Raw genomic sequence first — 13,864 nt, forward strand, 5'->3', positions numbered from 1 at the left:
AGGATTGGTGTAGACTTGATGGGTCGAAGGGCCTGTGTCCACATTGCAGGGAATCTCATCTAACCTAATTATATGCTTTGACTCCCAATAGAGACTAGTCAGCATGTTTTAATTATTCAATGGCCAAGGCAAAATTGTAGAATCCATAGAATCCCTACAGTGTAGAAGCAGGTCATTCAGCCCATACCAACCCTCCAAAGAATATCCCACCCAGACCTAAACCCTGTCCCTATATTTCTCATGGCTAACTCACCTAGCCTGAATATCCCTAGGCACTATGAACAACTTAGTGTGGCCAATCCATCTCACCTGCACACCTTTGGACTGTGGGAGGAAACTGAAGCACCTGGAGGAAACCCACGCAGAATTGGGGAGAACATGCAAACTCCACACAGACAATTGCCTGAGGCTGGAATCAAACTCAGGTCCCTGGTGCTGTGAGGCAACAGTGCTAACCACTGAGCTACTGTGCTGCCCGAATGGTTGTTTAAATGTTTGATAAAACTGGTTTTGCCAATTTTGTGATTTGCAAGAATGCCAGCGCACTGGGGAGCAGCATTTATTACCATGTGAAAAATGTGTGCTGATTAGTTGACATGTGGATGTGGTGATAGAGATGTTGCAGTTAATGATGACTGACGTTAAATGCTAAACTGTGACTAGTTAAATGAAGCAAGTTGATTCTGACTCTGAAGAATCAATGAAAAAGTGGCTGTTGCCTGTTTTAAAAGTTGGAACAGTTGCCATGTGTTTGCATGTTGTTATCAGTAAGTGTTGTTACCTATACACACAAGTGCTAATTTTTGTCACAATCTGGATTATCTGGCAAATGCTATTCAATTGCTGAATCAAATTTGATGTTAGATACCATGTCTTGATTTTGCAACCATGGGTTGGATGTAGGCAGTAGCTTGGTTTCTGTGAATAGCTGAAGAGACATACTTTTGATATTATCTGCTGGACTTTGTAACTTATAGCCTATATACTCAACAATGGAGTAAGAATGAGAATTCATAGATTACATTACTACTCAATTATATGATAAAGCAGAATGTCTTTCTGACTTGATGGCAACTTCCTGTTAGATGCTATCAACCCCACTGGCCAATCAAACACCTTATCTGTTCTCATACAGCACAAGATCATTGTTCCCTTACAATGGTATTCTTGAGAGATGTCCTGATGAATGTACAATACAAAGTTTTGATACAATATGTCTTCTTTCAGCAATATTCATCTTCTTGATGACTGGATCTGGACAGATCATTTCAAGGATGAAATATCTGATTTGCTTACACTGAGCCCCCTATTTGCTTTCACCCCCCCCCACCCCGTTCATGCTCAATAAACATAGTGATGATGATCATGCAAAATTCTCATTACCAAACCAAACTTCAAACAAACAAAAAAATGAAAACACCAAATTTTGAGCCAACTTTGATTGTCCCAGGTGTAAAAATAAATGCAGCTGTCATGACAAATTTATTTAAATTTTCAGTAGCCTTCAGTGAATGACACTGTTAATATAAAATTGAGAATTTTCCTCTTGTTTTTACAGGTGTTGAAAACCATTGATCCCAGTGGATTGGCTGATCTTCTGAACAGGCCGAGATTCATTGACAACAACAAGATTCTGATCACAGTGTTAAATACTTATGGATCAGTTCGAAATCTAGTTACATTTATTGATGTTTTCAACCAAAAAGTCCAAGATGTGAGTTTCAAATATTACGTCCCTGATTATATGATGTGCAGATAAGTTATAAAAGTTCTTTCAATACAGTGTCTGTTATAATACTGGGTGCAAACTGAAGTTCTGATCGCAGCTTTACGTGCCTCTTAGTGGGAGGACAAGGTGCGGATATGTACAGGTGCCTCTATACCACTAACTGCATGTAGCCTTTGGAGAAGGGTGGATACTGTAGTGGGAATTTTGCTTTATCTCCCATTCCAACTCCATTTAGCCCCCTCTCCCTACCTTTGTTGCTTTTTATAGAATAAAATCCCTGCAGTGTGGAAACAGGCCATTTGGTCCAATAAGTCCACACCAACTCTCTGAAGAGCATCCCACCCAGACTCAACACCCCTTAGCTTATCCTTACAACCCCCATGGCTAATCCACCAACCTACACAGTTGTGGAGAAAGTGAGGACTGCAATTGCTGGAGATCAGAATTGAGAGTATGGTGCTGGAAAAGCACAGCAGGTCAGGCAGCATCCAAGGAGCAGGAGAATCAACGTTTTGGGCATAAGCCCTTCGCCCGAAACTTCGATTCCCCTGCTGCTTGGGTAGATTTGTATGGCCAATTCACCTGGCCTGCACATCTTTGGATTGTGGGAGGAAACCGGAGCACCCGGAGGAAACTCACGTACAGGAGGAGAATGTGCAAACTCCTCACAGACCTGAGGCTGGAATTGAACCTAGGTCCCTGACACTGTGAGGCAGCAGTGCTAACCACTCAACCACTGTTTGCATTGCCCTTAAAGGGCTTTACATGTAAGTTAATCAATTGGAAAATCTGGGTGATTTACTGGTGGTGCTTAATAGATGGAGACAAAATACCAAAGATGATTTGGTGATGGGTAAAAAATAGTCACTTGGGCTTAAGAACACATGTGTAAGATACAAAAGAATTTAAAAATTGCATATGGGTTCTTGTGGTGCAGTGGTAAATCCCTACCTTACAGCCAGGAGACCCCAGTGTAAGCCGCACCTGCTCCAGAGACGTCCAATAACATCTCTGAACAGGTTGATTAGGAAATATAAGAAAAGCTGCATATAGGGTTCTTGTAAAGCCATAGTAATGTCCATACCTCTAGACTAGGAGACCCCAGTTCAATCCCCATCTGCTCCAGAAGCATGCAGGAACATCTCTGAACAGGTTGATGAAGAAAATATCTAAAACTACATGTAGACAGGTTAATTGGGGTACATAAAGTTTGTGAATTTTTGTTGCATGGAGTGTACACTGATGTCTAATCTAATGTATGTCTTCACCAACATAACTAAAACAAATGACTTGGTCGTTAACCTCATTTTTACTTCTGGAATCTTACTGTATTCCCATTAGTGAATGCATTTACTTCAACAGCAGACTGCAAATACTTAATTACTTGTCAAGTGTTTTGGAATGTTTGAGGTTGTGCAAGGAGCTATTTAAATGCAAGTTGCTTCCTTTATAAAATCATGTAACACAGAAGGAGATTGTTTGGTCCAATATCCCTCGACTTACTCTTTGAAAGCACTGTCAATTTAATCCCATACCCACATTCTTTCCTCACAGTCATCTAGGTTTCTCCTTTCCATTTGCATCTATAATTTTACTTAGAAAGGTACTGTTGAATCTGCTTTGAGTATATTTAAGATAGAGTTGATAGATTTCTCAATACCTGTGGTGTGCAGAGTTTTAGGTATGGGATGAACAGAAGGCATTAAAGCGATTGGTCAGCCATGATTATATTAACTAGTGGAATTGATGGGTTGAAGGGCTTGTTCCTATGTTCCTGCATCGGCACCCTTTCACATAGTTTAATCTAGACCACAATTTATGTAAAAAAATTGTGTTTTGATAATTATCTTAAATTTATCCTCTGGTTACTCTCTCCTATCAGTGGAAACTGATTCTCTATACCTACTCTATTAAAATCACTTATTTGAACCCCTTGAATAAATCTCACCTTCACCTTCTCTGCTCTAACCTACTTTCTATTTACATGACATTCTGCAGGGTACCAGCTGCCTGTCAAACTGACACTATAAGATAGTAACAGCACTGGAGAATATAACTGCAACAATGTATTGCACTTTTAGCACTAAGATAAAGTCTCAAGATTACAAAGACAGGAAGGGTGAAGAACTGAGGGGTGACCTTATAGAGGTTTATAAAATCATGAAGGGCATGAATAGGGTGAATAGCCAAGAGTAAGGGAGTCTAAAATTGGAAGGTGTAGATTTAAGGTGAGAGCGGAAAGATTTAGAAGGGACCTAAGGGACAATTTTTTTTTCACACAGAGGGTGGTGTGTGTAAGAAATGAGCTACCAGAGGAAATGGTGGAGACTGATACAATGATGACATTTAAAAGGCATCAGAATGGGTATATGAATTGGAACGGTTTAGAGGGATATGAGCCAAATACTGGCAAATGGGACTATTAAATTTGGATAACAGGTTGGCATGAACAAGTTGGACCAAATGATCTGTTTTTGTGCTGTATATCTCTACAACTCTATAACAAAGGCATAACCATTGGTTGCTGCAGCAAATGAGAGAAAGTGCTTCGTTCATATTCCACAGTGCATTAAATCCAAAACTGAGTTGTAATTCATGTTGCAAATTTTATATTGTTGCAGATAATGAGAAAGTAACACTAGCCTTGTGATGGAATAGAATCTGGTTGAACTGGTTTTTGACAAGTTACGCATATTTGAAAGTGCTTCCTTTCACACTATGCAAACAACCTGCTTGCATTTGATTTTCATACAATAAACTGAAAATCTGAAGTTTTCATGCAGTCCACTGAATCTTATTTGGAATTTGAAGTGTAATCGTTATCACATGCTTTTTCTTTTAGAAGTGTTGCACTTTGAAATAAAGTAAGCTGTATACAGCAAGCAGAGTGTTTCATTTTTTGAAGCGAAACAATGTCTCTTTCTTTTGCAGAATCGTCTGACAGATGATAATCGAGTTGCACTCCTGGAGGTTTTCTGGTACCGCTTTGTGACAGCATTGTTCGAAAACAATGGCACAGATGTGGATGAATGGCTTAATGTCAGACTGCAACCCTATCTGCTTTTTATCACAACTGATCTCTTGGCTTCCAACATCACCCTGAAAATTCCGTGCTTTCCTTACAGGAAAATGTAAATATACCCACATTAATTTCTAATTATATAGAAATGTTCCTTGCCGGATTCTTGCTCAGTACTAGTTTGGATATTGCATCAACATCAATACTTCCTGTTAAATGTTTATGTATAACTCACTTCAGTTCCAAGTAGGCAACACTGGACTGTAATCAGTTTCTGCTTCAGATGTATCTGGGAACTGCAGCATCTACATCACATTTATCATTGACAGTATCTTGTTGGAATTTATTTGTTTCCACTTGCTAAATATGTAAGAGTAATACAATCATCATCCCCACTAATGTGAATTGTTGATTGAGGAAAATTCATATAACCCTCAACTGAAAAAAAGTCTTCATTTTATTTATTATGTGCAGGGAATTGAAAACAATGGAGGAAACCCAAACTCCAAAAATGTGAATGTTTTGCTGAATTTAACAGCAGAAACACACTCGACTTGTTTCCTTCCATTCTTTCTCTCTCAGCTAGCCAGCTGCCTGTCTGGTCGGCTGCTGGACAGATAAACAAGCAGAAAGTTGTGTGGAATAGTTCTAGGAAATCAAAAGGCCAATAGGCTGTAGTTTGGGGAACAGGCTGTTATCCATGATTGCAGACGACAGATTTGGTGGGTGAGTCAAAGAGAGTGAGGCAAATGGTGTGATTTATAGAAGGAGGCCATATTCTTCCTTAAGGAACATCCTGCTCTATCTCGGTCACAAAGTGTTTTCTTTAAGAAAACAACACTCGGCTTCTGAGACTCATAGATCTCACCTCCCTTCCCAAGCTCTAAGGACCCAAATGAATGAAGGAGAAAGTGAGGACTGCAGGTGCTGGAGATCAGAGCTGAAAATGTGTTGCTGGAAAAGCGCAGCAGGTCAGGCAGCATCCAAGGAGCAGGAGAATTGACGTTCCGGGCATGAGCCCTCCTTCCTGAAGAAGGGCTCATGCCCGAAATGTTGATTCTCCTGCTCCTTGGATGCTGCCTGACCTGCTGTGCTTTTCCAGCAACACATTTTCAGCCCAAATGACTGAAACAAAGCTTAAACCATGTCCCCAGTTGCAGTGTGGGATACTAATGCACTAATACCCTTTTAGTCCACTTCAATCAGCAACCATATTTCCAAAATTCCTTGGAGTTTCTCTTTTTCAGCTGTAACTCTTGAATGATAAAACTGGAACTCCAGATTGTTTATTATACATCTTTAAACTCTTATTGTTCAGCTCTCACAGGAACTAATATTCTGCTAAAGCAAGGCATTGTATTATAGTCCAAAGATATTAATGGAAGAAGAAAGAGGATTATGGTTAGGATTATTAGTTCAGAACCCTTGATTATTAAATGAGTAACATATCACTATGTTACCATACTCAGTGTGCAAAAGATCACCCATTCCTGTATATCTTGACCAGCTTGTTATCCTTTGGCTATGTGTTTTGTTCTCTAAAAATAATTATGTTAGAGAATTTCCATCAGAAAACCAATTGCCAAAGTCATAGGAAGAAAGAAGTGAAAAGTGCAGAAAAAACTTAATTCCTGTCACTTTGATTTTCAAATCATTCCCACTACAGAATCTCCAAACAAGGTAGATGTGACATTGAGGTATTTTTGGAAATGGCATAAAAGCAGTGCCTCCTAAACTTCCTACCCACTGTGACCCCCGTTTTGAGGCCTACAAATTGTTGTGATCCCTCAGTGAGAACTGTCTGAGTTGGAGCACAGCTGTACAGTGGTGACTTAGTCAGAGAGCTCCACAAGTGACCTTTGTTGCCTCAGAGCGTGCACCCACTTGGACTCTTGGCTTGCACTTATAACAATGTAAGCACCAGAAAAAGAAAATGGGATCATAAATATCAATGTGACATGATTTAATATCATGAAATTTCCGAATGTCTTCACTGTCAGACTCAGCAGAGGAGTGGAAAGTGGGTCGAAGCTTGCTTTTGTTTGTATTTGTAGAGAAAGAAAATTAAAGTTGTGGGGAAATACTAGAAGAGACTTGTTTTGTTTTTCAATTGAACGTTAAGATATTTCAAAAAGACTTCTAATTTAATTTGATTTGACTTATTATTGTCAGATGCACCTAGATACAGTAAAATGTTTTATTTTATTTGCAGTGCAGGCAGTTCATACCATACAAAGTGCATTAGGATAATAGAATAGAGCGAGGAATAGAATGTTATGGCTGCAGAGAAAGTGCACAGACAATGCAATCAACATTAAATACTGGATTAGAGTGGTGCTGGAAAAGCACAGCAGTTCAGACAGGAACCGAGGAGCAGGGAAATCAACGTTTTAGGCAAAAGCCCTCTTTCCTGATGAAGGCTTTTGCCCGAAATGTCGATTTCCCTGCTCCTCGGATACTGCCTGAACTGCTGTGCTTTTCCAGCACCACTCTAATCCAGAATTTGGTTTCCAGCATCTCCAGTCATTGTTTTTACCTACCTGATCAACATTAAATATAAAATTTCAGACATCCATTAAGAAGTCTAGTAACAGATGTTTTTGAATCTACTCGTATGTGTATACAGAACTAATCTTTATATCTTCTGCCCAACAGAAGAGGATGGAAGTGAATATGACTTGCATTAGGTTAGATTCCCTACAGTATGGAAATAGGCCCTTCAGCTCGATAAGTCCACCACAACTCTCCGAAGAGTAACCCACCCAGACCCATCCCCTACCTTGTATTTACCCCTGACTGAAGCACCTAACACTATGGGCAATTTAGCATGGCCAATTCACCTGACCTGCACACCTTTGGATTGTGGGAGGAAACTGAAGCACCCAAAAGAAACTCATGCAGACACGTTGCCCATAGTGGGAATTGAACCCAGGTCTCTGGCACTGTGAGGCAGCAGTGTGAGCCACTGTGCCGCACCAGGAATGGGAAGGGTCTTTGATTATGTTGGTTGAAGAGTAAAAAATAACCTTACAGATTGGACAAATGGAGCTGAAGTTGTCTTTCTTGTTCAATCCAGATCCTTATCTAAATAATGAAAACCCCATCTAGAGTTGTTGATAGGTTTGATGTCAAATTTTATAAATATGTAGCTCTGATATAGTGCCAAAAACATTGTGTTCTGAAATTCCAAGAAAGCCTGGAATTGGGGTATGGTGCACAGTAAGTTTTAAAATCTGGGATGCATCTTCTATCTATCATTATGCTTTTCACACTTGTATATCTAATGTATTTATAAATAATGTATAAAATATGGAAGTGTAAGTTTGGGGGAACATAGGGTTTCACATTGTAATTTGCTTTTCTCTTTCAGCATGTTACACAATAATTTATTTTGTTCAATGTCTTTTTAAAAAAAAGACTTGCAATAATACCTGAAGAGAAGATTAAATGTTAACATATTCTTAAATTTTACATTTAGTGTGAGAACATTGAACGCCCTCTACAGTAACATAACTCCCAAAAAACAGAGAGAAATCTACAATGGGATCAAAATTTATTTACAACAAGGTAATGAAAGTATTTTTTCACTTTTAAAGCATTTTATTTATGTAAGAAATGTATCATAATCTTCGAATTGCTTTGTGACCTGTATAGAATATGTTTTCACCAAAACCAACTCCCCCTACCCGATATCTCCCGTGGCTAATGCACTTAGCCTGCACGTCACTGGACAATGGGAGGAAACCAGAGGAAATCCCCACAGTCACGGAGAATGTCTGAGGCTGCAACTGAACCCGGGACCCTGGTGCTGTGAGGGCAACAGTGCTAACCACTGTGCTGCCAATTTGAAGGCAATGGGAAGATGAGAAGCTGACTTGACACAAAAGTGAAAAACGTGAAGTGTATTGTAAACTTTATGACATACCTGCATTAAGTTAATGATATGTTATTTTCTAAAAATGGATCGAAAGCATTGTATTTATTTGGACAATATTTACAATGCAGAACCCAAACCCAAATGCTACAATGCAAGTGACCCAGTTCTGAACTCCACTGCTTGGTTTGTTGACTACCTGGGACTATTTATGAATGAAATATCGCTGACAGATCTTCAGTCTTTCTTTGATGATGAGACACAGGTAAGTGCTTTATTTGCTTATTAATATAAACACAGATGTGACTACCTCTTGGAAAAATTGATTTGCTATCAGAGCTCAGTTGCAACAAGATGCCAATGTGTGACCAGCCTGCTGTTGAGACCATTAGCTAGATTAGTATTCATATCTCAGTGCTTAAATCATATAGTCATACAAGTGCATTTTTTAAGTCATTAATCATGAAAATTTACCAACATACATTAGGTCAAATCAAGAACTTTTACAAACAGGTCTAGGTATCACTGAAAGATAGCCTCAAACCCAGAACTTGGTAATCAAGAGATCGCCACCAAGAAAACAATTTGGGTATTGTGCTTTGATAGCCCTGTTCTAATTCAGTGCAGACCAAGCTATTTGCTTCAGTCGAATTTCTGGGGTGGGGGGGCGTATTGTTGTTTTTGTTATGATCTGTTAGGAGATCTGCCATTTACAAAATCCTCTAATCTTTCTCTTCATGTTTCTCAGCTCTCTCTCGATGGGCCAAATGGCCTGCTGACACACTGAAGGGATTCTATGTTTTGGATAATATGTATCCAACCAGTAATCAAAATTTCTTTGACGGGTTCAGTTTTCAGTCTTATAAACCCCTTTATTCGGAGATGCAGCCATTAGAAATGTGACTGGCTGTAATGGTGTTGACATTTTTCAGGATATTCTTCACATCTGCCCCCTTTTCCCTTCCCGTGGAAATGATGCGTACCAGAATGAGAGTGTGACCTTTGGATCTGGCTCCCATTTTGCCATTTTTACAGTTCTTCTGCATTTCCCCAACTCCACGAAAGTTGAACCCTTGGTTTCTGTTCAGTGCTACTGCAAAACATTTTGTTGTGGTTTCAGTAAAGAATGTAAATAGTACATTATTTGATAAGTCATTTATATTAAACTCTGCAGCTTCAAGAGTTCGTGGCAAACCCTGAAAACCAGGCGCTTTTTAGGAAACTGATGTTATCCACTGAAATCACAAAATTCTTTATTGACTTGCTGTTGAAAAACAACTCGCTTGTTAATGCTACAAGGTACGTTGAGCACTAACTTTCCAGAGTAAAAATGAAATGATGTTTTGAAAACACTGTGATGTAAAGCCAACTCAGACAAGGTGCAGTGGAGGTTTATTGAAATAGGATGCAATGAGACTAGATAATCTGGGAGTTTTCTCCTTACAGCTGAGATGGTTCAGGATAAGATTTAATAGGGGTATTCTAAATTATGAACAACTTTGATAAATGAAAAATTTTCATTGGCAGGAAGATCTGTAAATGTAAGACACAGAATATTGATGAATGTCAAAGCTTGAAGCAGATTTTTGTTAAAATTTAAGTAAGTTAGTGTTTGTGGAGGCAGATTCCATGCTAATCTTCAAAATAGAATGGGATACTTGCATATAAAGTTAAATATTGCAAGACTCTGGGGAGGAATGAGGGTATGGGACTAACTAACTTTTTCGAAGTGCTGATATGTGCATAATGGGTTGATTGGCCTCTTAGATGAGATTCCCTACAGTGTGGAAACAGGCCCTTCAGCCCAATAAATCAACACAGACCCTCTGAAGAGTAACCCACCCAGACCCATTTTCCTCTCACTCATGCACCTAACACTACGGACAATTTAGCATGGCCAATCCACTTGACCTGCACTTCTTTGAACTGTGGGAGAATACCAGAGCACCCAGAGGAAACCCATGCAGACATGGGGAGAATGTACAAACTCCACACAGACAGTTGCCCAAGGCGGGAATCGAACCCAGGTCCCTGGTGTTGTGAGGCTGCAGTGCTAACCACTGAGCCACCGTACTGTATGCATCTGTATTATCTTTAGTTTGTTGTTTTTGCTGAAGCTATGCAGATTAATCCTTAGTAGGCAATAGCCTTGTGGTATTATTGCTGAACTATTATTGCAGAGACCCAGGCAATATCCTGAGTTTGTATCCCACTGAGGTAGATGGTGGAATTTGAATTCAATAAACATCTGGAATTAACAGTCTAAGATGATCATGAAACTGTTGAAACAAATGTTCACTGATTTCCTTTCAGGTGGGAAATTGCCATCCTTACCTGGTCTACAGGTGACTCCAGACCCACAGTAAATGGTTGCCTCTTACCTACTCCCTTGGTAATGAATTCTGGCCTGGGCAGCGATGCCCTCATCCTGTGAATGAGCAAAACAAAATTAGTTCAATCTAATAAAAGTTATTTAAAAATGTCTTGTCTTACAAGACGCCTGAAAATGATTTAACGAGTCTGAAGACGAATGATAAGTTGATCCAATTGAAATAAATCTGGACAGTCTGGTAGAATTCTTACTTGCCTGATCAAACCATCAATGTCTACCCCAAGGGAATTTGTTAATAAAGTTTTGCCCCACAATCTTTGAAAAGCTCATCAATATGACCACTGCAATTACATCCTTAACTCATAGAGGAATGATATGGAGGTGCTGGTGTTGGACTGGGCTGGGACAAAGTTGAAAATCATACAACACCAGGTTATAGTCCAACAGGTTTATTTGAAAGTACAAGCTTTTGGAGTGCTGCTCCTTCATCAGGGAGCTAGTGGGGCAGGATGCATAGGACACAGAATTTAATTAGTAAAAAAAACAAAGTGTCATAAAACTGATATGATGTATTAGACAAACCTAGATGGCTATTAAGTCTTTAATCACTTAGATGCAGGTTTCAATTGATTAATATGTAAATCCCTGAATGTCTTTTGTGTCGCTGCCTGAGATAACTTAAGGTTTTATCAGTATATAATAAAAAAGGTGACATCTCAGCTCAGACAGTGCATTAAAGGTGTAAAGTTAGAATCTATTTGTGGCCCAACCTTGAGTCAGACTGGTTTTATTTCTAAAGTAGTAATCTATAAAATGTCACATTGACTGACTGCCTACAAATTGTGCGTTTTTTGAACAAAATAGAATGTATCTGCAAATGTAAGTTCACCCCATAGACGTACGTACGTGTGTGTGTGTGTGTGTGTGTCTGTATCTGTATCTGTGTGTGTGTTAGCCTGCTTGAAAAACATTGTACATGAGTGTGACCGGGTATAAATCTGTGAGAGGGAGTGCGTGCACGCATGTGTGAGAGACCATGCATGTGTATGAGAGAGTGACTGAAGTTGAGTTGGAGGATAGTCCATCAAATTATATTCCTTGCACTATAAAGTGTCTTAAACCTCTTTATATTCAACTATGAGGGATCATCATCCTATTACTAATATTAACCTTCAGAGTCAGGTAACACCATTTCACAGGAATATCTCATTGCCTGCCTCCAAGGTTATAGTAAATACTCACAGGTGACATTGTAGAATGTAACAGGTAAAGTTGCCATAATATCAGAGGACCATAGGGCTGCTGTATCTAGAGAGAGAGAGAGAGAGAGAGAGAGAGTTGGTTAATCTGAAAATCACCACACCTCAGGCAAGGGGAAAAATTGAGAAGAAAGGGCCTTCACGGTAACCTCAGGTGGTGCAGGAATTGAACCTGTGCTGTTGCTGTCACTGTGTTGCAAACTAGCCAGCCAGCCAGATGTGAGGATTAGTTAGCTCAGTTGCCCAGATGGCAACTATAATATTGAGTGATGCCAACAGAATGGATTCAATTCCCATGCTGGCTGGGAGTACCTTGGAGGTCCCACCTTCTCAACCTTATCCTTTTTCTGAAACGTGATAACACTCCAAATAAGACAGCATTCGTCATCTTTCTCAAGTAAGAGAGCAGCTCTGAGGTCTGGTAGGACTATGGAATCTTTGCCTAAACTTTACCTTATATAATGTGAAAATTGATCTAGTCACCTATTCTAGAATTTGATTGGTAGAGATCAGAGAGATTCATCTTAGAAAATGATGTGAGCTATCTAAAGTCAGCTTTTAAGACCATACATTTTGACTTCTGAAAACTTGATTAAATTAACTGCAGGTCTTTTATATCTCTGTCAGGAATGCCAGCATTCTTGAAGACAAATTAACCTAACCTATGATGAATCTCTTTTGCAGTTTGCCAGACTCCCTTGTTTGCTTTATTCTTGGTACTGATGCACTTAAGTCCTTGAATGTGCAGCAAATTCTGGCTATAATTAGCAAGGTCAATGATGTCTGTAGACTCACTTCTCCATTCAACGAAACTGGGGATGGATTTTTTCTGAGCGATGAAGGACGAAAGGTAAATCAGAAAAAAAGTTTTTGCAAAAATTACTTTGAATGAGTCTGCCTGTATTATATTAAAATAGAAGATAGTCCATTGTTAAGGACTTTCATTTGTAAACTGGAAATCCATTTGAAGCAGATCTGCTCTGAAATCTTGTTTTATCCTGTCATTATAGTATTTTAGCTTTCCTTTGGTTATTTTATTGAAACCTTTATATTAAATGTATTTAGCATTTTAAATGTTATTAACATGTGACTTCAGTAATGTAGTACAGACTGAGGTAGTTTCTATTAAATAGTTACATTGCATACTCAGTCATTCATAGCCACTCCCAAGATTTAGGGTGACCACATGATATAGTCATAGAACCACATTTAAGTGTTTGCAGCACCAGCTTTACAGCCATTTTAGGTAAAGAAGTTTCTCCTAAGTCCCCTTTTGAAATTATTTGTGACTGTTTTATAGTTACGGACCATGTTTCTGGCCTTTCCTGAAAGCTTCACTCTGTTATTATAATGGCATTTTCTCTATACCTGATCAAGCCCTTGCATAATTATGAAGAAGCCAAATCAGGTCACTTCTCAACCTCCTCCTTTCTGGAAGAGGAACCCCAATCTGTTCATTATTTCCTGATAGGCATAACCTTTCAGTTCCAGCATCATGCTGATAAATCGATTTTGCATTTCAGAAATTGTCTTCATTGCTTCTTTTCTTTCAATATAACACAGAGATCAGAACTGTGTGCAATACAATCTAATAATGCATGTTTAGTAAAGCTCTGCTTTTCAGTTTTATCGCTTTTAAAGAAGGTATCCA

The 13,864-nt window shown here is 39.1% G+C and overlaps 1 protein-coding gene across 1 annotated transcript in view; it reads left to right on the top strand.

Moving 5' to 3' along the window:
• Positions 1-8,707: 8,707 nt before the first annotated feature.
• The window catches only part of LOC132825289 (uncharacterized), a 292,786-nt gene continuing 287,629 nt past the window's right edge, over positions 8,708-13,864 (top strand). Inside the window, exons 1-3 of the mRNA XM_060840393.1 lie at positions 8,708-8,887; positions 9,797-9,921; positions 12,898-13,063. Coding sequence (XP_060696376.1) covers positions 8,708-8,887; positions 9,797-9,921; positions 12,898-13,063 — 471 coding nt within the window. The remainder of the gene's footprint in view (positions 8,888-9,796; positions 9,922-12,897; positions 13,064-13,864) is intronic.

Source organism: Hemiscyllium ocellatum, chromosome 20 (assembly GCF_020745735.1).
Source record: "Hemiscyllium ocellatum isolate sHemOce1 chromosome 20, sHemOce1.pat.X.cur, whole genome shotgun sequence".
NCBI classification, from domain to species: domain Eukaryota; kingdom Metazoa; phylum Chordata; class Chondrichthyes; order Orectolobiformes; family Hemiscylliidae; genus Hemiscyllium; species Hemiscyllium ocellatum.